Genomic DNA, 26,129 nt, shown 5'->3' with positions numbered 1-26,129 from the left:
GCAGAGACTTCTAAGCTGAGAAGTAGTGAATAAATTCTCACTTTGATAGTGTGGACTGGATAAATATAACAAATGGAATTTGTCTGGTGGAAACAACCTAGGGTTCTTGTGGAGATTGGAGTGAGCCACAAAACAAGGCTTCATCATGAGAAATGATTCAAGTAATACATCTTCAGTTCTATTCAAGTAATTGATTGCACATCAGTACTTTATAATCAGTATGATGTTCAAGCATTAAATGAATTATACAAGGACATTTTTATAGTATAATTTCTTGCTCACACTTAGTTAATTTGCTTAAATATAGATTGATTTTTCATATTGCTTTGGGAAAATACATTTGTGCACAAATATGTAATCCTCAAATATAAAGAATTTGCATTCAAATTTTAGATGTAACAGACTGCAGAGGTGGCTCAATGTAGGGAGTAATATGAGCAGTGTTAACAGAGTTTCATATGCTGAGAGCTCAGTTCTAATACACGTCTTGAAGGAAAATGTGAGATAATACTGTATGATGTTAAAGTGAACAGGAATATCAAAATGGAGTGACTATGGAAATGCTTCTTAAAATGTCACACCTACAGTGATAGTTTCAACCACATCTGTAATTCCATCCTTAGTGTATTGTATATTTTAGCAGATGCTAATTGCAGCCCAAGTCTAATTCACTTGCAAAACAACCCTAATACAAACATTTTCTAAGTACACTTTTTAATTTCAAAAGAAATCTGTGTGCAAATTGATTAAAACTTAATCAAATAGTAACATTTCCAAATGTATGCTGAAGTTTCTTTGGTGTTTCTCCTTCAGTCCCTGTTATAGATCTGAAAATTTCAAGCTGTGCTTTACATAGCAATAGTAATTTCTGTGAATTATGGCAAACTGTCTCAGTTTACTTGTTTTCAATACTTGTTGGATAGGTGAGTGTAAAGAGCTAATATTTCTAAGTAGCAAATGGAATGCTACAAAAATTCTGCAAAAGATGTAGTCAGGAGATTAAATTAAAGGATTTTTGGCAGCTTTTCTATTAAAAAAATTCCAAATAAAACATAAATCATATTTTTTTCTCTTTGCATCTAGCCAGAAAGCCCAAGAATTAAGGTAAAATTATGATAAATTAGAATAGTAAGTGATAAGCTACCTGAAAGCTGTCCAAGGAGCCAAGGAATATAATGGCCTCAAACAACTGAAAATATTTATATTAAAAACACATCTAAGTGTACTCAGATAAACCTTCAGTAGGTTTTAAATGCCAATAATTTGCTTTATTTTGAGAAGGAGGAAGTAATTAAGAGGATGAATAGAATGATGGATGTTATGTTCCTCAAATATAATGTTTTGAAGTTCTGCAATGGCTTTTTTATTACTCTTCCTTTTTAAAGTCCTGTTCCAAGCCAGTCAGGTATTCCAGCTGCTGAGTGCTCAGTTTAGTTCCTCCATGAGGTTATTTGTTTGATGCTAAGCACTCACATAAGTATTTGTCCCAGAAAGGTCAGATGGCATATGCAACTGAAGACTTAATCAGAGGAATATGATTATCCTGTTGTTGGTTACATTCAATTACCAGTCCTACCTCTCAGGACAACTTCTGAAAAAACTGGGCACTAAAGAAACAGCATTAAAAATTAGAGGACACTGATTTCTATAACAAGAGAAGGAGGAAGTGGTAATTTCAATGCATTTATTCATCAAATTTGCATTAGTCTCACTTGTACAGGGTTTATTGTACTCACTGCTTACTTGCTCCCCTCACCCCAGTCACAGGGGAGGGCTTTTGCCACTCATTCCTAGTCAGGCTCTGTTTGACTTCCAGTACAGTCAGTTGTTGGGATCTCCCTGTCACTCCAGAAATAAAAATGGGAATTGAAGGTATTACAACTGTACACGGGTGTATACTAGAGCCTTTTACCACTGTGGGTCTGATGAGCCAGACCATTTGATCTACACAGTCCAGTAAAGTCCAGATAAGTCCAATTGTGCCTTTCATCCATCTTTCTGTGGGCAAGGTCCTTGTAGTCCTAGCAATAGTTGTGACTATTCACTTCTTGTAAATATGAATCAGAAGTCCCTGATTGAGTCCCTCAATCAAGAATACAGTCAGCCCTTCTGCTCTGGGGAACTTCCCACACGAAACTGGACCAGCAATTTTCCTGGAAGAACCACATTTGTGATTATTTTTCCTTGCAACTCACATGTTTGTACCTCGAGGACTGAGGCAGATTTTCGAGCTTAATTCCTCCTCTTCTCTCTGTGGTCACTCAGGTCAAACCACAGGGTGGTGTGTACTCACTGCGTCCTTGCTTTTGAGCAGAGGAAAGCTTACTCCTAATAGTTGAGATACTGGTCTATATAGGTGGGGAGTTGGATCTCTGTGCTGCTGCACCAGTTTTTCCACAGCTGAGATGATGAAGGAAGAAAGATTTTCTTCATGTTGCTGGAGTTGGCCAGCCAGTTCATCCACCTTCAGCATGGCTAATTTCCTCAGGTACTGGATATCTTTCTCAGTGGTGATCCACTTACCTGTGTGACATAGAATATCTTTCTTTCACATCTGACAGAAGTTCCCTTCAGAACCTAAGGACTTGTACCTCTTTTCCATCCACTTTGTCAATGCTTCATTACCTGGAAGGGAATCCTAGCTGTTTTGCTTCCTCACCCTCTAATTCCGGGCTGCTGCTCCCTTTTCCCAACATAAGAGCAGCAAGGTGACAATGGGCTAACCTAGACACTAGACAGCAGCTGAAATATTTTCACACATCTCAGAGCTCACTCAGGGAAAGAGGTCCAGTGGTTGGCACCTCATTTGTGAGTTTTTGCTCTTTCTTCTCCCTTGTCAGTGTCTGCCTCTCTCCTCCTCCTGTTCTTGTGATGGCCCTGCTTTGGCATAGTCTGCCTCGTCCACTTTTTCCTCCTGCTTCCTGTTAGGAGATGCTCTTTCATCCCTTACTAAATGACCTCAATTTTGCTTCCAATATTTCTTTTTGTGTACTGAGAAGACTGATGCTGGCACACGTTGGTTTTTTGGTTCAGCTGCAGTGCCAGGGTTGGGGTAGCTGCAGAGCCTGTCCTTTTGCCGTCAGATCCAGAGTCCTCCTCTGCCCCTTGAGGGTACTGAATAATGTTGAACAGGACTCATCAGACCTGAGTCAGGCCCCAGCAGGTGATCTGTGTCTTTCTGGAATTCCCAGGATGACAGAATACTTCTTCCAAATATTTTACTACTTTCTCAGGATTCTGCACTTGTTCAGAGGTGTGATTCCAAAATGTTGGAGCTGGCCACTGTCCTAACCAGTTGTGTATTCTATCCCACATACCCTGCCACTCCTCGCTATCCAGCCTCAGTGCAGATCTGTGGGTGGTACTCTTAAATAATTGTTTAACCATAAACAAGACCTGAAACACGTTCAGGAGCCCTAGCAATAGGAACATGCTGGTTTGAACATCCTGAGGATATTCAGAATTCTCAAGCACTGTTGTAATTAGCCTGGAGAAGGGGAAGATGGAGGAAGGTATCTCCCCCATAGATTGGCTCTCCTTGAAGTAAACATAAAAGGTATAATTATTAATAATTTCCAGTAGATGGTTCCTGGAACACAGAGGTGATTGGCAATGCTTTGTACAAACTCCAGGTTAGTCTCACGATCCTCAATTTAACCTATCCTAATGCAGTGTTACAAAACACAGCAAAATAATGGCATTCATCCAGCCCCCAGAAGTAATAAACAGCATGGCAGGGAATGCATACCACAGGTAAGATGTTACATAATACAACTTTCAGAATGTGTACAGCAGCTGTAAGAAATGTGGCCTTTTTTTTAAGGCCTGTTGTGATAGGATGGGTTTGGTAGTTTTAATCTGAAAAAGGGTCATTCTATATTAGATATAAAGAAGTTTTTTATGAGAGTGGTGAGACACTGGAACAGGTTGCCCAAAGAAGTTGTGAGTGCCCCATCCCTGGAAACATTCAAGGTGAGAATGGATGAAGCTCTGAGCAACCTGTTCTAGCTGAAGATGTCCCTGCTCATTGTGAGGGTTTGGACTAGATGATCTTTAAATGTTCCTTACACCCCAAAATGTTCCATGATTCTACATTTCCCTGGACTCTTAGAGCAAATAAGTCAACATTGTGACCAGAGACTAATAAAATGAATACTTATAAATAATTTTTATAGCACTCTCTGGTCATATCTATTCTTATCTCATCCCTGTGTGCCCCATTTTGGGCTCCAGAAAGGATTGATGGGGTTTAAATCTGCGACAGTTGAACACCACATTGCTAGCTCATTGCCTCCCCAACCACCAATAGGATGAGGGCAAGAATTGAGAGAAAAAAAGGTAAAGCTTGTGGGTTGAGGTAAGGACAGAAAACAAAATAATAATAATCATAATAAAAAAAGAATTAGAATATTCAAAGCAAGTGATGCACAATGCAATTGCTCAGCACTCACCAACTGATGCCCAGCCAGTTTCTGAGCAGTGGCCCCAGGCCAGCTTTGTCCCCAGTTTGTATGCAAAGCATGACTCTATTTGGTATGGAATATCCCTTTGGCCCATTTGGGTTGGCTGTTTTGGCTACATCTCCTCCCAGCTTCTTGTGCCCTCCAGCCTGCTCCCTGGCAGGGTGATAAAACAACCTGAAAAGTCCTTGACTTAGTATAAATACTGTTTAGAATATTTGTGTTACTGACACTGTTCTCATTCTAAATTCCAAACACAGCACTGTGCCAGCCACCAGGAAGAAAATTAACTCTGTCCCAGACAAAATCAGTACAGGGAGTTGGAATGATTTTTGAAAGAAATTTGAAATGATATGTGTGTTCTATCTGTTTAATTTTCATATATGCATTCTGAATTGCTAATGTTAGTCCAGAAACTCATGTACACCACTGTCCTGAGACACAGAGAGCAAGTGTTAAGGAGCAGGTAGTTCTGCCCTCTGCAGAGAATGAATTGGAGGAAATTTCTTGTGTAACAGCCTGTTGCATACATAAAGTACATAATTTCTGCTGGTTTTTTTTCTTTCCTTTTTTTTTGTTTCCAAGCTGAGAGTTAATGTTTTTCAGAGTAAGCATTCTCATTTAGCTAAGAAGAGATTTGGTCTAGAAACCTTGGAGAATGTTCTTTCAGAACAGTATGACAGGAGTGTCCAGAACCCTCTGTGCTGGCCATTTGCTTGCAACTGTGGCCCTCACTGGTCATGATATGTAACTTCTCAGGCTTGGCCTGAACTTTCACGGGGCCATTCACCTTGCATTTGTGGGCATTATGCATGTTTAAGTATTTGTGATAACATTTCAGAGTATGGTGGATTTTTAAAGCGACAGACAGACAGATACGTGTTCAAACTTCCCTCACCCACTGTTGTCTTTCAGGTTTTCTTGGGGGGTTTATTCATAGCACATTGTAGCTCTAAGAATTATCTTAAAAATTATTAAGGAACCAAAGTAGCTTTAAAGCACATGATATGACTGAGCCAAATAGATGACAATTGTTTCTGTCTCATTTGCTGTAGTTCATTTAATGAATCAACTGAAGAAAATGAATTGATATATCTGGTCTTTAAAAAAAAATCTGGCGCAAGAAGCTGCTGTATCATTTTAGTAATCAATAGAAGATATAAACTATTCACTTTAATTTGAAGGTAGTTAAAAGATTACAATCAAGCATTTTAATAAATTATCAAAAAGAGAACCAGAAGGTTTTACAGGGCTGTTGTTTACTGTACTTGTAATATGAGAAAAAACAATGGGGTCATGTAATTTTCAGAACAAAATTTTATATATGAATGACTGCTGGAAGAGACTGAGATCTTTTGATAGATCTAATATCCTTGATAAACTGACAGCATGTTGGCAAGTGAAAGTCTGTATTGACAAATACAAACTTTCACAAATATGAAAGGATTTATTTGAATTAATTATCTACATAAATTGTTTATGTAGTAATGAATTTACACGCATCTCACTGTAGAAAGCTCAGCAAAGATTCCTGGTTGTTTTCTGAAGCCACCCAGTAAAAGCAGCAAAATTTGAGAGTGACAACTACAAAGCTATACTGATAACAACCAAATAGCCCTAAAAGAAGAGAGGGAGAGAAGTCTTTGAACATTTTAAGATTATTAGATTATAGGGTTTTTTTTTCCTTTTAGCTAGAACATCTTGTACATCTTTGAGAACAGATAGTTCTCTTCAAAAAAGCACATACGAAATGAAAGCAGCCAGCCTTGCTTGGAAGCTCTCCAGTTAGAATATCTTTTCATTTGGGATAGAGACAAACTTCAGTCCTCAGTTTCAACCTTTGTGATATCAGAACATGAACTGATGAGGTCAAAAGGGGAAAGGTGGCCATAAATCTCTGACAAAGAAAAGCAAATCACTGCATGTAACACACCACTCTCCTTTTATTCTTGAGCAACCTTTGTGAAAATCTGCTTAAAAATTTCCATAATCTTCTAGCATCAGCCATGTGGCACTTGATTTTTTTAAACCAGTGCATGAAGTCTTAATAATGTTTAAATTTTCTTAATTTATTTTTCATTTGCATACAATATGCTACTACAATTGTGGTGTTGCTCTTCAGCAGTGCACTTTGAGTGCAGGATTTAACAATTCACATTTTTCTTGTTAGAAACTCATCAGAACAAGTTGTTTAAGGTGATCAGGCATGGCTCCTGTTTTACCTGTACTGTGTTTAATCTTTAAGCAATAGGAGTTTCATGTGCTGTATTATTTCAAGTTAAGAAAAATCTGAGAAAACTATTGCAACAACAAAAAAAGATAAAGTCTTGTTCAGAGTAGCTGTTTTGCTATCTAGCACGAGCTATAATTATGTTAATTGCAATGATAAATGTACCTTTTAAATGTGGTTTCTAGTGAGTGTATCCCACTCACTTTTTCAGGGGAAACAAATCCCATTTTTATGCACCTGAAAGCAAATGTTCATTTCACATTTTCTCTTTTTTTCCCCCTTCTCATGGATCTACAGAAATTTATGATGAAGGTAAGGAAGTTAAACATTTGGTATTATACTTCCTATGTATTCCTACAACTTAATTAATTCTATTTATTAATTTTTAACAACAGACTCAAACTCACCTTCTTGAGCATAAAACATGCCAAATTAAAAAAAAAAATTGAATTTAGAAACCATGGTGACTCTTAGTTTGTTTTGGGGTTTTGAATGTGAAGGACCAAAGGCACACTGCGGAGAAAGGACTTGAGACAATGAATAAATAACAGAAGTTACAGCAAAACATTTCAGAAAGCAGGGACGTCACATTGTTTCTTCTGTAACAAGAATGCTGTTGTGATGGTTTTGTGTCTCACCTGTGGGTTTGTTGGACAGCCTTTGGGCTGTCACAGGCATTTGCTGGAGCTCTGTTTCTTGGGGCTGCTTTTTGTCTTTTTTTTTTTTTTTCTCATTAAGAATATGACAAAGCACTTGAACCTCCAAGCATTTTGAATAATTGACATTAAATAATTACCTGCAGTTTTCTCCAAAATGTGGTGCTGATCCATTTTCTACTTTAGTTACTAATCTATTCCCAATTCAACATCTAAACTGATTTCTTTTCAGATTTTCATCCCCTAAGAATTTACTTTTCTATGGTATGGTCCTGCTTCACTGTCACTCTCCAAAAGTGAGCAATTCTCAGCTAGATAAGCAGTTCTATTTTAAGAGCTGGATTTAATGATGTCAGAGGAGTTTTCTTAGCATGATTCCTCTGCTGATCCATCTTTCCTTCCCACTCAGCTGTCTTATTCTTTATCTGTGAGTTTCTTTCTCGAGTGACAAGGATGATTCACATTCCTTGTACCATACAACAACAGAAAAAGCTTAGTCACGATCCTTAACCTGTGAAAAATGCCTCCCTCCTCCGCTTATTTAGCTCTAAAATAACCAGGAATATTTTTATTATTTCTTCTATGTCCTATGCAGATAAGGAGGAGGAGAACGGGGGAAGAGAAATCCTCACTAGGCTAAAGGAGAAATCGATAAATTTTATCTTCCTAGGTTAATTTCTTTTCCAAAACACTGGAAGTGCTTGAAAGTAGGCATTTGTAATGGAAGTATTGCCCCAGCCATAAATATAAATGTTTTACATATAAATCTGGAAACAGACAATCAATATTATTTACTTTTGATTAATTTTTACTGCTGTGTCTGCTATTCATTGTCGTGAAGCTTCCCATTGCTAGGAAAGTGATAACATAAATGCAGTGTCAGAAATATTAATAATGAAGTATATTTGAAGTGTTTCTAATTCTTCCTTCCAAGAGGTCAATATTAGCAATATTGGGATAATTTAGCATGGTGCTGGCACAAATATTTGACATAATTTCTAATTATTCCAGTCTTTTTAATGTTGATAGTAAAATATTTCTGTGTTCTCAATGGAATAAGACATGCTTATGGGCTTTTTTTGGCCAGCTTATTTATTCAAATTCAGATTTTCATGTGATGTTTATATAGAACAGAATTACATGTTGTGATGCAGCTTTAAATTCAAGCCATCTTTAGGAAACCTATAGTTTAGCTGAAGTATTTTTTCTAGTTTTTTTTTTTTTTTTTTGGCCTGGCACAAAATCTGAGGTAACTGCTGATCAAGTTAATAAAAGAAGTTTGTTTTGTTACTTTTTTCTTGCTTTTTTTTCTTACTTCGTTTTTTTTTTTTAATTTTTTTTATTTTTTTGGCCTCAGTGGCCATCATTATCTGGGAGTAAGGTACCAGCAGTCATCAATCATGCCAATCTCTATGGCTGAATTTTTGCAGCATTTGCTGTTTGATAGTGAATTTCACAGAAAGTCTATAGTGATTTAAGAGTAAATATAAGAACATGAATATGTATAGCATATATAATGTCTTGAGAGATTCAACTTCCTGTTTGCTGTTCTCATGTAACGTGGTGTGTAGGCTACAGTGAGACAAAGAAAGGGGTTTTGGACTATTTGGATTCACCCTTTGGTATTGCTCTTATGTGACACAAGCAGAGTGAGGGAATATTAGCTCAATGCCTCATGTCAATGAATTGATTTACTTTGTATCTTTAAATTTTAAGCAACTAAATGCTGGTTATTTGGTGCCAACCACTGGAAATGGCAACCCGAGAGCACAGTAATTGCAAAAGGGTTAGGTTTGTTGTTTTCTTCCATAGAAGAATTCAAGGGTTCTGGGCCTGGATGCTGTGACTTTGGAAAGGAAATTATTTCTGTTTTGTATCAAGATTTTAAATAAAAATGTGTACTTCTGTGAGCAAGAAGATGATGTAATAGTTCTTGGCTTATTCTCTGTGGCTTTGTAGTCTTTACTGCTTGCAGCATTTTCAAGTTCTCTGATGTTGCCAAAGATGTAATTTCCCAGTGTTAGTATTCCAAGCATCAGTTGTTTAGTTTTGCCTGACTAATCTTGTCTCGCAAGCCTTTTAGATGTGTTCCAGGGTTACTTTTCAAGTTCTGCAGTGATTCAGCCTGTTTCCACACACTCTGTTTTCACCACTGCTTGGGTTTTGTGGACTCTGCTTGGCAGTCATCTTGCCAAACTGAAATGCCAGACTTAGAGCCATGGATATCCTGAGCTCTCTGTGTAACCACGAGCAGAATGCTCAGATTTTGGGTGGGCTGATTTACTGACTAAAAGGGCCTTTTTTCTATCCACTGGCTATTTAGTTGCCTTAAGCTACATCATCTGAGTCCTTTGTCATCTGTATTAGGTCTGGCTGAGATGGAGTTTGTTTTCTCCATAGCAGCCATCAGAGGGCTGTGCTTTGCATTGGGGGTGATAACACACCGGTGTTTTGGCTATTGCTGAGCAGCACTGGCACAGCATCAGCACTGTCTCTCCAACATTCCACCTCTCAGCTGTGGGCTGATGTCAGAAAGATCTTGGGATAGGACACACCTAGGACACTAGACCTAAGTTTACCAAAGGAATATTCCATACCATATGGTGTCAGCTTACATATAAAAGCTACGAAAAGGAGAAAGTGGAGGCGTTTTTTGTTTACAACATTTGCCTTTTGGAGCAACATGATGCATGCTGAAATCCTGCCTCTGGGGAAGTGACCAGTTTCCTGATGATGGGGAGTAGCAAATAAAATATTTTTGGGGGTTTTTTTTTTCCTTTATTTGTATGCATGCATGACCTCTCACTTCTGCTTTAGTAAACTGCCTTATCTCTCCTGTTTCCATCTTACTTTTTCTCCCCTGTCTAGCTGAGATGAGGGAGTGATAGAGCAGCTTGGGGGGGTGGGGCCACCTGGCATCTAGCCAAAGTCAACCCACCATATCTGAATTTTTTCTTTAGCTTTTCATTTCCAGCTTTCCTTGTAATTGATCATAGTGGTATTAAGAGAACAAGCCTTCCCGTGTTTTCTAGCTGGCTGTTTCTCGGTGTCAGAAAGAAGCTCTCATTAGTCATCTGTAGCTGTGTTCAGTGTGAAAGAGTTTAGACAGCATGGACTTGTGGGGAGCAAGAGGTCTTGTTGAACACGTACCTGTTGTGGCCTCCTATGCTATGCAGCTCTGTAGCACTGTATCATTGCTGATTTTAGCAAAGGATACTGGCCTCCATCAACATTGGTCTACAACAGATTGAGAAATTTCACATTAATAATGAAATCAGTAGGTGAGTAGATATGATGTTGCTATGGAAATATTTTGAGAATCATCTCCTCTACAGAAGTGGTTGTAGTGTCGTGCAAATATTTATGTTTAGAGTCATGGTGGGATGGTTTTAAACCATGGGACATGGTTCCCTCCTATTCCTCCTAGGTCCCTTTATTAATTTCCTGATTCCTTTCAATTCATGACTTATTCTGCCATCTGGGGTTTTCCTTCTAAGTAAGGATTCAAAGTTTTCAAGATTTACATGTATTCCACATCCTTTCAATAATTTTTGTCTTGCAGGTTGCTTAAATAGAAAGCTTTAATTTGCTTAAATGAAGGAAGTTGTAAAGAATTTTATATAAACAAAGCACGTTTCTTGTGCAGTCACTGGTTTTTTGTTTGTTTTGTTTTTTTGGTTTTGTTCCCCAGTATCTAGCGTACAATAAATACTTATATTAGCCTGCTGGTTTTAAAAACTTACTTCAGCATCTTGATAAAGGCATCAATATCAACAGCCTTTACATATCTGATCTTGACACAGGTTGTTTCAGACTGGGAACACCAGGGCCTAAATACACTTGTACTCAGAATACATGGTAGTTGCTTTTCTCATGCCAGTAAATGTGGTCAGACCCGGGTTTCCTGTTTGATTTCTTTCTAATGGATCAAACCCAGAATTTCAGAATGTAATAAATTCTCTTGAATCAAGAAATTGACAGCTGCAGTGTGGGTCCTGGGGAAGGGACTTGGAAAAGATTTTGTCACTGGAAGAGCATTTCCTTTTTTTGTAAATATAATTCTTTGGCATTTCCATCAGTGGTGGGTGCAATATCCTGCTTGGTTTATTTCTGTACTTGTGGTAGGTTTACATTTAAAATGGTTCAAAACAGGTAACTGTAGGCTATTCTGTATTTAATTCTATGCTTCTGGTTATGTATTTTGACTAAATGTCCAGATTTAGAAGTATTTTTTAAATAACTTCGCAGTTTTCTAACAGTATAAGCTCCTGAACTTCATGAAACCTGGAACATCCTTGTGATGGAGAATGTGACGCCTTTAGTATTCATATTTGCTAGTGTTTTTATGGAAGTATTTGTGTAGTACGTTTAACATGGTGCTGTCTCCAGCATCTAATTTAAATTCAAGATGGCCATTGTCTATGTGTTCCATTTTAATGAAGTGTGAGTGGTCACTGCTTTAAAGGACATTGTTTTACTCCAATATACATATGAAACAACCACTGATACTCATATTTGAAACTTTTAATGGTGTCTTACAGTAGATGCCTTGAAAAACACTTGCAAAGAAAAATGTGGTGCATATTTCTTCTTTTATTGTACCACCATGCTGCCATATTCAATGCCATGAAAGCAGTTTTGCAGTATTTTTTTAGAAACCCATTAAAAACAATATTGATCGGTCATAAGTTCCGATCGGTCATAAGTTCCATCTAGACTCTTAGGGCTGGATCTGGGGCACAGAGGAAATACAAGGCTGTACAGCTGATTGTGATTGTCATGCTATACCATAACTGTAAGTTATATGGACTGCATTGTCGAAGGATTTACTGATATGGTTTATTGTTTCATTTGATTTTATTCAAAATTATTTTTGAAGTCTATGAAAGCTATTTTTCCTTACACTTTAGTCTTTGTACTGTCATTTTCCATATACCACATGTAAGTAACTCCATTCTAATAATATGGACCTCGCATGGAATGAAGCAGGAAAAGCCTTTACATGCTACTTAAAAACTTGCTATGTTATTTTGTATGAGTGTTTCTAGAGTGTGAATCAGTTCCTGTGTGACACATTCAGTATTTTAAAATTTCTTTTGTGGGTGACTAGACTTGTTTGAATAGTCATGTGTTAAATGCAATTGCTGTCAGGCTTTCTTACGAATTTTATTTCTGAATAATAACATTATAGAAGTTTTTTCTTTACATATGCAAAGCATTGAAACAACTGTCTTGCTTAAATACTTCTAAATGCTTTCACATGGTTCTCTCTCTGGTTCCTCCCTGAAGATCAGAGCTTTTTCTCTCTTCTCACACATTTGAAGATTGTGCAGAGCTGTGAAGAAAAGTCAGCAAAAAATAGTCAGCATTTGCTTGCAGTACAGTTCTCATTGGTCTAAGGGATGTTTTTGTCTAGTAGAAATAAGGCTGTTAGTATAAAAACAACAGAATGGTAATAGCTGGCTTAGAATCATGGATGATAAAAGGTTATTCACCAGCCTCTAAAAGGTCTCATTGTGAGGTTCCCAAAAGCACAAATGGTTTTAAAACATGTATTCATGTGACCATGGTTAATTTCCTGCAGCTTCTCATGTGTCCAGAAGTGCAGCAGTGCACCATAGGCACAGCAATGCAGTGCTGTTGTGTGTCTTTTGGTCTGTGAGGGGATTGATTACATGTCTGTGCCTGTGACAGTCATGGTATTCATGGTAAAATGGATAATTTTTACTGTTCTGTCTTTGCACATTTTACTACCTGGCTTTCAGGTTGTAGTTTTTGAGTACTTTTTAGTATTTTAATCCTTTTTCTATTAAGAAAACATGGAAATATATATCCCAATTTTAGCTTATTATTTTTGATTTTTGTTTACAATAACACTCTTTACATCAAGTTAAACAGATCTTAATCTGTTGTCATTGCCTGGTCTTCCAATGCATTGAATTTGAAAGCTGTATATATTTTTTTGAATGCTGATTTATTCAGCTCTAATTCTTGTTGTTCTATTCTAAATTGCCTTTTCTTTAGAAATGACTTTTGGGTAATGAGATGACTCCAAATTAATCTTGTATTCCAGCTGCAGAAATATTGCATTAGAGATGGGCAGTTTACATGAAGTTTTCACAAGCAGTGTGAATTTGTCAGTCCTGTGTGCTTTCAATCTGAAATTATTATCTTTAGTGTTTACCCGTTCTGAAGACTTCTAAGTTTTTTTGTATACTCCACATTCTTGGAAAATAAAATGTGAAGAGCTTTTGTTAACATAATTGACACTCCTGAATAGCATAGCTTGTAGTACTTCAATGGATAAGTTATTCTTTGAAAACAAAGGTATTTTTATTCAGCTTGGTTTTATTCAAGGAATAAATATGAATGTATTGTTCAACTTGGAAATTACTCTGAAAATTGGAAATTTTAAACATAAAGAAAATAAGACTCATGGTAAATAATGTGGTTGTTAGCAACTGCCTTGCATGCTAATGCCATTCATACATCTGTGCAAAAATCTGTGGCCATTATGGATTGAATTAGTCAGCATTGTGGCTTCCAAGTAGTCTTGCAGAATCTTCTGATTGCAATATTTGAATAAATTTGGTAAAACTTCAGTGTCAGATTTCATCTTGGAGTTGCATTTTTGCCACAGAAATGTAGTTGTTAAAAATTAATTTTTTTAATCTGGAAAATTTAGTTTTCTGCTGGAAATTGAATGGATCATTTTAAAAATCAAGGATTATTTCAGTAGGCAGTCATGGTCCAACAGCTACTTGCTGTGCAGCTTCTGGCATAAAGATAAATGCTGAGTATGTAGTTATGAAATGAGCTGTTAAAATAGGAAATGAACTTACAGGTATGTACATGTCCTGGAAGGCAGTTTCATAGAGGCAGCCTTGTTTTCTATCCTTTTCTGTATTTTTCTGTTTCATCTTTTCAATTTGTGTCCAAAAGAATGGTTTGATTATGATTGCCTCTCAGAAACCCTTAAGTGGAAAATGCTATAAATGTTATTACATTTAAGAAACAAACCACTGACTTGCTTGCATTCTTCTAATGGACAAAATAATACTAATTAAAAAGAATCACTTTAATCCTTTTGGAAAAAAATATCTAAAAACCTGCTCCTCCATTTTTGACAGAAGTGATTTAATTTTTTTAGAACCTACTTTTCTTCTGTTCAGCTGCAAGTAAGAATTTAACAAAATAGTTGCTAGACAGACAAATCAATATAGCAAATTTTTGGGTTATGCTATTTGCAACTTTTGTGCAACAGGCAGTCAGATCATTATGCTAGATATCAAATTTATGGATAATAGAATACTTTTGATAAAAATACTGGTGTAATTTTGACTTTTTTCATATTACTTACTTTTTTAGTTGAGTACCTCTATGCGCTGTTGATAAAGTTTGTGGGTAAATCTGAAATTCTGGTAGGGCAGTGTGTTCACAGCAGTTTTTTTCTCTCTTCCCCCGTGTGATGAGTAGCAGACATTCAGTGTTCATCTTTGGCAAACTGGGCCTGACATTATCAAATGCCTTGTTCTTTCCTCGTGCCTTTGGAAAAGTGGTGGTGCTAACGGTAACTCAGAGTTAAGTCTTCATATCTTATTGTCAGGACTGTGCCTGTGACAAACTCCATGACTTTGACTATTTCTTAATAAAAATTCATGTCATTCATTCTTCCAAAGAGATTTTTCAGTGTGCCTCCCTGCATTTTGCCTGCTATGCAGTTTGTTGACAGTCAAAATATACCTTGTGTCCATCAAGCTGCTCTTTTCTCAATAAACATAAAAGCCAGAAACTCTTGGCAGTTTCTTAAAAATGCTAAAATTATTACCTTTGAAGTACTTGGTGCTCCACCACCTATCCCTCTTGTTTTTTTCCTCGACCAAGTAATTCAAAGTTCAATAAATGCTAATGCATAAAATATAAAGAAGGACAACAAATAAACATGGAAGAGAAATAATTGTGTGTTGCTCTCATAGCCATTCAGTTAAATTGATCTTCAGCACTGAAATGTAGCTACCAGAGATGTAAGATAGTATGATTTTTTAAGTTTATTTTGTAATGAATCTGATGTTCCAGTCAAATTGAAGATCAGTCTTCTATGGTAAAAGAAAGGGTATAAATACCATATATAAGAAAGTAAACTCCTTAAATTAAATAAAGGATTCCTATATGAAAGAGTAATGCTACTTATGGAGTTGTCACATTTATAGACTCATAAAATATTTACTTATCACTGCTTCTTGGAGAGTGTGCTGTGCATAATATTACTTGAGTTGTTCTGTCAGAGGGGTATGAACTTATGCTCTTGAGAGTGTCTTGTCAGACAGCGTCTGCTCCTGTCCAGTTCTAGTCTTCTGCATTTCAGCATAAGGAATACATAAATCTTCAGAAGAAATTGAAGGCTTGTTCATGCCTTAACAAGATTTATTTATTCTTTCATGAGTAGTGAAACTGATTATTGATTAACAGAAACTGTTGTGAAAATACTGGGGGAAAATGGTTGTAGTTTCTTGGAATAAAAGTGAATTTTATCACTTTAATTATCTTTTACTCAAGATTTATACAGTTTCTCAAGAGGAACTATTACTTGGACATGATTTCTGAGTTTTCATAACCCCCAAATACTGTTGAGTTAGCTTGGATGTCTTTAAGCATTTACCTGTCCTAGCAGATAAAGAATTCTCTCTGATAATATTAAAGCTGTGTGGCACAAAGCAATTTGCAGGCTGATGGTCTTCAATGTGGTTGAAGATCACATTACTCCCTGGTAAAATTAGGAGAATATTCAAAAATCTCCCTCTGCATACCATCTGTCTTGGAAGGATATAATTTGTAGGAAAAATGGGTGAAGACATCTAACAATAGTTGAGTGTGTAGAGGGTAGCATGGCACGCATCTAAGCTGCTCATAGAGGCTACCTGCTTTCAGCTCAAGGAAAAAGGTTTCAAGATTCTAGAACATATTTTTTACCAAAAAAGTGATGGCTCAAAGTACACAGTGTTCCCTCATCTTTCTTTCTTTCTCAAAAGGTTCCATTTTATTAAAACATAGCAGTATATTGTTTCTCTTTGCCTTTCAGTCTGCACAAGGTGGTGGACATCGAACACTGCTCTACGGGCATGCAATCCTGCTGCGCCATTCCTACAGCGGCATGGTACGTAACTGTGTTACATCAGCTGGGAGCAGCAGAGATTTCTTTTTTGTATGGAATTTATGTTCAAAGGTGCCCAGAATATTACCATTTACTGATATCTGGAGAATTAATCACATCAGAGGCATTTTACTGTGGTCCCTAGAAACCTTTATGAAGGGTAGGTGCTTGGAAATACAAACCCAAGCTGATTGTATGTGGGTAAGTGCCAAAACTAAGTCTGGCTCCCCTAGTGCTGAATCCCCTATTTGTCAGTCTCAGCTGGTGAGTTTTCATTTCTTTCCCCTTGGATTTTCCCTCTTGCAAAAGCTGTGACTGAATCTACAGCTGGCACCGTGCTGTCAACTTGAACATGTTAGAGACTGGGTGGAAAACGAAATTCCTTCTTACACGTATTTTGGACAGAAGTCTTAGTTGGAAATTCCCTGATGAATTATATAGGTTCCAAACTCCTTAGCTAAAAGTGAGACTTCATGGAACTGAAATCTGATACAACTATCTCCATTATTTCCACTCTTAGTATTTCTATCTTAGTGAAAAGATGACTTGGGTAGACTGACAGATTAATTTAGAACACATATTTTTGTCAAGACTCCTTGAGTGCATTTCAGCTTAGCAGGCATACATTTCAGCTTAGCAGGCAGGCAATAACTAATGGGGGTAATCTAAGAATATTTAATCATGTGTTAGTAGGTTGATGGCTTTTTATATTATTAGAAGTGAGCAGAGTAAGTAATGTATGCTTTTTCTTTTGGTAGTACCTATGCTGTCTCTCTACATCTCGATCATCAATGGATAAGCTGGCATTTGATGTAGGATTGCAAGAAGACACAACAGGTAACCACTAGTTTAAAAGACTATATAATGAAGAATACCATCAGTCTAAAAATGAAAGTGTAAGAATAGCTTAGTTAAATTATTTGCTTGTTTTTGAAAGCTGTGTTTTAGATAGAAGTAGTAAAAATATCAGCTGCAACAATTGAACAGTTCAAAGATCTGAGTTCTTTTCTAAATAGCATGGTTTTAGCTAAAGAAGCCCATCTGAAAACAAGATTTATTATGGGAACAGAATTTGTATTAGACTTTAGTATTTACACATATTCTGGGGGGTGTTAGAGGCACTAACAGTCAGTAAAAGTTAAAGAACATATTTGGATTAATGTGATCTTCCAAATATTAAGTGGTATGTAAATGCTTATTTTCATTGCCCTTAGTTATGGGTTGCTCTATTTCTTTGTCCAAATTCTCAGCAGAATATTCTTCAATGTCTTTTCCAGAATCTGTAACGAAGGTGACAGGGACTTGTTTAGCAAAAGCAGCCTGGACCAGGTTGCCTAGAGAACACAGAGCGCCATCGCCTTATTCAACAGTGGAGTCACTGTTTCAGAGGTCCTACTCTTTTGCTTATGTGCATTATTTAGAGTTGAGTTTCCAACAAGGTGATGCAGGAATGATACTAGTTATGGAAAACACATGGACACTTGGTTTAGCCCAGTGAAAACTGGATCAGAACTTTTAAGACTGAAACAAGTGTGATGGTAACACCAGTAACATTGGGCCCTTTCTTTCCTGTTTCATTCTTTGCTGTTAATATTGACACTAGGTGAGGCTTGCTGGTGGACCATACATCCTGCTTCCAAACAACGGTCAGAAGGAGAAAAAGTGCGTGTTGGAGATGATCTGATTTTAGTCAGCGTCTCTTCAGAAAGATATTTGGTAAGTTGTATAAAATTATCTGTACAGTGGTTCTTCTACAGGGAAAAAAAAAAGTTTATGGAAGTTTTACAGTAAAATTTGGCTTACATTTCTGCCTCCTAAAACTAAAACTTTAGGTTCTTAAACTGTTTTCTTAAACAACATTTTGCAACATACTGAAGGTCTGGAAAGTGTGATATATGACTAATCTAATTTTTGTTCATTTCAGTAGTGGACTAGGAGTTTAAAATTTGCTTAGATGAGAAGGAGTGATTACAGAAAAAAATAATTTCAAAAGTTCATGACTGAGATGTTTAGAATCCGTGTGAGTGTTCATAGGTTAACAACACTATCATATATATTAAAACTTTGTACAAAATTTTAGGATATCTAACATAGGTTTATCGGATTTGTGGGCTTAGAAGGTCCGTATTTTATTGAGATGATGTACAGTGTAATATATAGAGCTGCTGAGATGTCAAATGAAATATAATTGAAATACTCAATGATTAAATAGAATTGAAATATTTTACAAGTTATTGTGCTAGCTGTTTTTTGTCACTGGTTTATACAGGTTTCTTTTTCACAAAAGGATCTCCCATTTCTTCTGTAATGAAGCAGGTCAGCACTTTAAGATGTATTTCTTTTTTATTCTTGGTGTTGCAAACACCTGCATTCCACTTTATGGCAAAAAGAAGGTGAAAATAAGAAGAAAATAATTTTGCTGGAAGCTTCTGAAAAATCAGCCCCAGTTGGGCCATTTTGGCCATTTGGCCCAACTTAAAATGATTCTCTAATGAGGAAGTGTTGTGAGTATGTCAAAAATCTGTCTCAGATCTAGGAGGGCATTGAAGGTGTTGAAGAGACTTGAGGGGAAGCAATTTGAGGAACAGCTGAGGTCGCTTGGTGTGTTCAGCCTGGAGGAGACTGAGGGGAGATCTCACTGCAGTTACAACTTTCTCAGGAGGGGAAGAGGAGGGGCAGGCACTGATCTCTTCTCTGTGGTGACCAGGGACAGGACCCATGGGAATGGCCTGAAGCTGCACCAGGGGAGGTTTAGGTGGGATATTGGAAAAGAGTTCTTTGTCCAGAGAGTGGTTGGGCACTGGAACAGATGTCCCGGAGAACTTCCAGAGAAGTGGTCACAGCACCAAGCCTGAGAGAATTTGGACATCCCTTTTGGGCACAGGTGTGATTCTTATGGGTGGTGCTGTGCAGGGCAGGAAGTTGTACTTCATGATCCTTGTGGGTCCCTTCCAGCTCTGGTATTCTATGATTCTATGAAATGTGCATATAACATTACAATTTATTCTCTATAATTTGCTTTTTTAAAATGAGTTTTTTAAATTTTTTAAAGTATTTAAGAAAAAAGTGAGTAGTTTAATAGGATGTCCTTTATAAAATTGAAAATATTCTCCCTTCTATTGAAAATACATAGGAAAATGAGAATACAATTGTTAGAATATAATTGTAACTTCTAATTAGGAGCTCAGTAGCTTATTTAATTAGTTTTTTGTAATTAGATGTTCTGAAAACTTTCTGGTCATCTTTGCATTTAAAAATTATTTTAAATAATTACTTTTATGAGAATTGTAACTACACATAGTGAAAAAACAACTTCTTGTGGACTGAATTTTTGAGAAATCCAATTAATGGAAAGGTTTTATTCGAAGACATTGGATTTCTTTGAATTGCTGAATTGAGTTGCTGAAGTTGAATTTTGGTACAGATTGTGTCTCTGTGTAGGCATGTCCTGGCCACTAATTAGTAATAATCAGCTCAGCCTATTATTTAGGTTTTGTGCCTCAGCTGTTGATTCTCAAGGCTGTCATATGTACTTTTATACAGCAAGAGGCACAATTCTGTCTGCAGAGACTGATTTTCCTTAAGATATGGTGTTAATGCATGTACTGCGTGTTCCATGCAAAATATCAATATACTAAAAATAAATAATATTTTCAGTGCAGAGAGAAATAACACTGTATTACAGTCTTAAAGTGTTTTAGAGCTAGATTGTAATGAATAATTATTAAGCCTATTTCAGTTATATAGCTCTGGTTTGGAGTAGGATGGAGCAAGGAGTCAGCAAATTAATTGTGCTCTAACATGCACTCACATATTTTTATGATCAGATGTTTTTCAAGACTATAATAAGAGCTGGTAAACTGTGTAGCTCCACAGTCATAAAAATGTTAGTGGCTTTGCTACCTATTCAGTAATTGAACTTCTGCACTGTCAATAAACCAGTGAAGTTTTCATGAAAATTGAAACAGTTGGTAAAGAATAATCAGTGAGCGACCAATATTTTTCATGAAAGCTGTCTCTCTGTCTTAAGCTGTTTGTCTTAATCCATTTGGCTGTTTCCAAAATAACTTCAAAGGATATAAGTTTGAAAATATACACAATTCATTGTTTACGTGTTGAGTGCAGTGTTGTGTTGTAGCTGCTAATTTGTACAATTCTTAAAAGAATGTAGCAAATTAGATCTTTTGTAAAAGTTAGGACTGTGGAGAGATGAAGTTATTTTTGTGAATCTGCTCCAACAGTGAGACCAAATAAGCTCTGTTGAATCCAGTTGAGGAGTGCTTTTTATAAGGGAGTGGAATTCCTCATAGGGATTTCTTGACAGAAAATAGTGTCCATCAGGATGCTGAGGGTTAGGTTTATGTATGTTGCATAGTCTACAATTAAAATCTTAGGAAAATGTAAGTTCTCCATCAAATGTTTTATGTAACTGTGCTGTTAGGAATAGGACTGGGATGTCATCTTTGTATATTGCAATATTGCTCTATGTTTTCAAACAATTTGCTAATTCTTTCTGATTGAAGAAAAATAGGTTAACCATCCTGGGGCAAAGATATGTGTGTAAAAATAACAGATGAAAACAGTTCATTCGTAGGGCATGGCTTTTTCAAAATCTAGTCAGCTCTTAGTTGAATTTGTATAATGCAAGAGGAGAGAGAAGAACTATGTCATCTTCCTAAGTTCATCTTCCAGCTGTCTGGCTTTAGCTTAATTAATTTAACATTGACTTTGACACTTTATGATCTCAGTGTGATGAGTAGATTTTTGTTTAGACCTCATTTGGTTGGCAACAATCTTAAGTATTAGGAAAATATCAGGACTTTGTTGTAGTACCCCTTCCCCTCTTTCCACAAAATAAAATATTTTGGGACAATTGGCTCTATTTTTTCCTCAAAGAGTTGTCTTTCTGTTTACACCAACCAAGTACTAAACTGATAGGAAGATCAGTGTTACAATTATAAGCCAAAGGTCTGGAGAGGTGGATTTTGACTTTTGACTCACAGCAGTGTCCCAGGGCAAGTCATTCACTAGCTCTGACTCTCGTTATCTACCTAGACAATGGGATTTTGGATCCTTATTACACTGTGTAGCATTTCTGAGGAGAAGCACTTACATAAGTGCTTGTGACATTATATAATGTCTGAGCTGTGCTATTGCCAGATACTTCAGAGGGAGAACTTGGCTCTGCTGAACTCTGTTAGCATAGAGCAAAAAGATGTTCTGCTATAAATATTGCCGCCATTTAAGTTCAAGCCAGAGTTGCTATGTTTCCTTTCTTGAGGCAGTACAGCCTGACAAAGAACAGATGTGATATTTCCATCATGTTTCCCCAAATTGTACATTGTATTATCTACCTCAGCACTAAGCTTTGCCTATGCCTCTTGATAACTACATATCCTGATATGCAATAATTTTCAATAGCTTAGAAGTTCAGTTAGTTGTAATTTCTTTCAAATTCATGAAGTCTCTAAATAGCTTTTAAACGTAATTCAAGAAAAAGTCCTTAGACAGGAAGCTGAAAAACAAAATGCATAAATGAAGTAAAAACTGAAAATTTTTATCCATCAGGTTGGTGTAACTCTGGCTGAGAAGTCAGGAAAGAGGGTAACACCTCAGCTTTGAATCTACAGTGCACAGTTTTGAGTATATTACTACAGTTGTATATACCCTGTGGTTTATATGTAGTTACTGAGATACTGTCTCAGTGGCTGCAATGCTGACCTGGAACTGCATTATGCAGATCTGTGAACAGGCCTTGACATTTATTTGATTGATATGACTTTTTTTTTTTTGCCTACTGACAACTAACAAGAAACTAATTGGGAACTGATGGCAGAGTTCCCTTTCAAAAATAATAGCATCCAAGTTAGCTTGAACTATTTTAAAGCTGGAGTCCATATATGCCATTACTCCTGGGAAGGAGGAGAGGTTCCTCAGTATTGCAAAGGCACTACTTTTGTATCCTTTTGTATCAAATACATTGTTTATTTTCAGCTCTGAGTTTTATTTCTCATGTCATATGCTTGGAACAGCTTCCAAGTGTCTGTATTGCTTCTTGGTGCAGTAGTCAGGAAATACAGCAGTGTGTGAGGGTTTTTTTTTAAGTGTAAAAAAAAATTATTCTTCCCTTTCACATTTTTTCTGAAAGTATGACACTCAGTATTGGACTTTACTTTCTTCTGTGTAAATTCACAATTCCATCATTTTCCTTTGTTGAAAATTTATAAAAAAGGTTTTTGTGAAGAATAATTTTAATTTGCATAAGCAAATCTGAAATTAGTGGAACTGAGGTAGTGTTGAGCTGCTCTGTTACACTGATCATAATGCAGTTCCCATGGAGCCTTTATACAAAGATTTGAAATGTTATTGTGGAGGTTGGTAGGACTTTCCAATAATTAAGATTGTCAAGCTGCTCTGCCTTATGGAGTCCTGCTTCCAAGTGCTTATAATCAAGTGCATGTGATGTAAAAAGTCACTTACTAGAATTAGTAGAATCTATTTCTGTGGTTTTTTTCTTTCTTTTTTTTAATCAGTGTGAGATAATTTTTTTGATTTCATCCAGAAGGAATAAGATGTTTTTGAGCTCAAAGACAGGGAAGAAAACAAAGCCACATAATTAAGAAAATTTATGTAATTTTCTTGTGTACTTCTTGGTAACTTACAAAAAAACCCCAAAAAACCAAAATGAACAAACAAAAAAAAAACCCAAACCAAAAAACTCAAGAAAATAAATAAAAAGGCAACAAACCTCTCCCTGGTTCAGCTTAGTAAATAAATGTTCTTCTGAAACAATGGAGCTTGATCATGACCAGGGAAGAGTGTTTAAATTTTCTTTGAGTATGTAGAAGTCTGATGCCTTTGTCTCTTTTACATAAGCTAGCACTGCCTGTGTGTTAATGAACTGTTTAAACTCCCTCTACAGTGAATAATTAAATACATGCCAACCTGGTGGGACAGATATTCCTTGAAATGGATTGCTCAAGGCAGGAATGAAGCCAGGCACTGTATTGACAGCATATAACTCAGTGTGTGTGTGCTGCTGGTGAGCTCCTGTCATTTAAGATATGTGGAGGAAGAAGCTGTGACAAAGTAGAAGGAACAAAAGGCAGGTGATGTATCAGTGACAGGAGTGGGACTGAATTGGGAAGGAGGGAAACTGAGTGGGATTTGATGAGTGGCTGAAAAGATTGTCAACTGAAGGCAGGCAGGTAGAAAGGGTCTATCCAAATTGTCTGGGACAAGAAGCTGGTGACAAGGGAAGAGTAGGCACCCACTGGTTGAAGTTGTGTTCAAAATTTAGGTTAGAAAAACTGTGTGGTTTTGGCAGAGAAAACTGAGAGAAGAACCAGTGGAATGAGAATGGAAATGAAGGATGACAAGAGACATCTGTAGGGGAATGAGCTTTTTGGGGAGAACCAAACTGCTGGACAAAGATGCAGAGGGAGGCCAAGAAATGAAAAGGGTATTGTGGGTTAGGAGTTGTGAGGTTCTGGAAAGAAGTCTGATGCTGGCTGATGTGGTGAGGAAGAGCTGGAGCAAGGAAAAAAAAGCTAAAAGACCCTGCTTAGGCTTTGTAGGTCTAAGGAGAACTTTTTCAAGTAGGAGGAGGTCCTAATTCTTGGTGGTAATGTGGCCTGTAATTAAGTCAGGAAGCTGGTTTGGCTAAATGGAATAAAATTTGTAGATTCTAAGTTTGGGTTGGAAAGAGCCTGGAAGATCATCTCGTTCCAACCTCCCTGCTGTGGGCAGGTTCACCTTCTACTAGAGCAGGTTGCTCAGGGCCCCATTCAACCTTGCCTTGAGCAATTCCAGGGATGGGGCAGCCCCAGTCTCACTGGACAGCCTGTGCTTCACCACCTTCACAGGGAAGAATTTCTAGTGAGACTGGGGTAAAGATTTGGAAAGGAAAAGAGAGTGGTAGAGGCCTGGAGTGATTAGGCCAGATGATAACTACTACCAGCAACTATCCAGGAAACCCATTGTACTAAGGCACAGAAGTTACATGCGGTATGCTGACAATTCTGGTCATGATTTTTATAGTAGTATAAGAAGGCAATGTCTGAAAAAGGGTTTTCAAGTTACCCACATGAATCACAGGTAGAGAACTGTAATGGTGGAATTTTTTTAAACTTTTTTTTCCAATTTAGGAAAACTACATACAAATGATAAAATAAAAATCATTTTCCTAAATTTTAAGAAGTCACAGGCATTCAGAAATGCAAAAGTTTTGGTACTGGTATATTTTTAGGACATCTCCTAAGTGTACAGTCACACTGGCTTTTTATGGAATTCTATTTTAGTGATGATGAAAGTTCAGTGGATGTGTCAGGGTTGTGTAGCAGGGAAGCTGTGGTATGAAGCAACTTTGAAAATGAAATTTCAAGCTGGGAATTGCATTTGGAGTATTGGTACAATTATTTTCCTGAAGAATTAGATTCTGTACCAGACTCTGCTGTGGAATTTGCTGAGTAGATGATCTTGTATACTAGGCTTGCTTTCAAGGGGTCACTACTCATCCCTTACTGGGAATATTCTGTACTGGGTTTCTGTCTTGTGCATCTCCTCCTTTTATTTGAGGTTGAAACCTCAGAGTTGCTCAGTCCTGATAGCTGCAGCTGAGGTGAATGTAAGATGTGGCTTGGCCAATAAACTACATATAATGCAGTCATCTCAACCTGGGCATCCTAGATTAATGAAAATTTCTTAGTTTAATCTCTGTACCTCCCTTCCCCAATGGAAAATGGGTTATAATACTACTTCTTTGGGGTTTTGAGAAAATTAAACCATTAATATTAGTTGTGTTTTGTGAAATACTGTAATTGGTGCAAGAGAAAAGCTTATGAGGAAATTAATAATTCTCTTTTCAAAGCTTTGAAGAATTGACTATATTGAATAAAGCATGAGGCTGCAAATTGAAGATTGAGGAGACAACAAAGCACTGAGCAGCTGTTGACAAAGTGAGCTCCATTATCCTGTATATACAATGAGGCAACACATGTGCAAAAAATAGTATTGAGAGATGGAGACTGTAGTGGGATATGCTCACTAGAAGCCATTCCTTTTTCATAGGGTACTTAGTTTGACATTTCCTAACTTTTGATGCTTGCTTCTATAAAATTAATGCTTTGTTAATGAAAGCTCTTGTGACTAATCATGCAAAATGATTGTTGTTGGGAAGCACAGTAGCTGATGTGCTTCAGGCTTTTCATGAGCCAGTGCAGAAGGAAAGCTATTATGAATTGGAGGAATGCAAACTATCCCCTTCCACACTCCATGGATCCCTTATGCTTTTTCTGCCATGCATCTGCAATTACCCATGCTCAGCAATGCTGCAGCAGAGTAGATGGTTTTCATTGTAATGGTACAATTCTGAGTATCTGCAGGTTTTACCTTCTATTCTCCCTTTACTGATGGTAAATATATGATGAATGAAGGAGTTGGAATTGTTTAGCATATTGCTGTAATTTTTTGTCTTTATCAATGAAAAAATTCCCTTTGCTTTTGGGTTTGTGGGCCAACTGCTTAAGCACTGTGGAGAAAAGTAAAGAAACCACATTTTTTTTAGTACTTTAAACCCTTTGGAAATTTCCTGGGCTTTGCCTACTTTGGATCAAAATCTAGATACTAATTTT

At 36.9% G+C, this 26,129-nt stretch overlaps 1 protein-coding gene across 6 annotated transcripts in view; it reads left to right on the top strand.

Annotated features, from left to right (window-relative positions):
• RYR2 (ryanodine receptor 2) overlaps positions 1-26,129 on the top strand; it is a 380,824-nt gene that overhangs the window by 139,301 nt on the left and 215,394 nt on the right. For all 6 annotated transcript variants that reach the window (XM_064413752.1, XM_064413749.1, XM_064413751.1 and 3 more), the window contains 3 exons: positions 16,426-16,500; positions 17,256-17,334; positions 18,101-18,213. In XM_064413752.1, coding sequence (XP_064269822.1) covers positions 16,426-16,500; positions 17,256-17,334; positions 18,101-18,213 — 267 coding nt within the window. The remainder of the gene's footprint in view (positions 1-16,425; positions 16,501-17,255; positions 17,335-18,100; positions 18,214-26,129) is intronic.

Source organism: Passer domesticus, chromosome 3, assembly GCF_036417665.1.
Source record: "Passer domesticus isolate bPasDom1 chromosome 3, bPasDom1.hap1, whole genome shotgun sequence".
Taxonomy (NCBI): domain Eukaryota; kingdom Metazoa; phylum Chordata; class Aves; order Passeriformes; family Passeridae; genus Passer; species Passer domesticus.
This window is presented reverse-complemented; position numbering and strand designations above follow the sequence as displayed.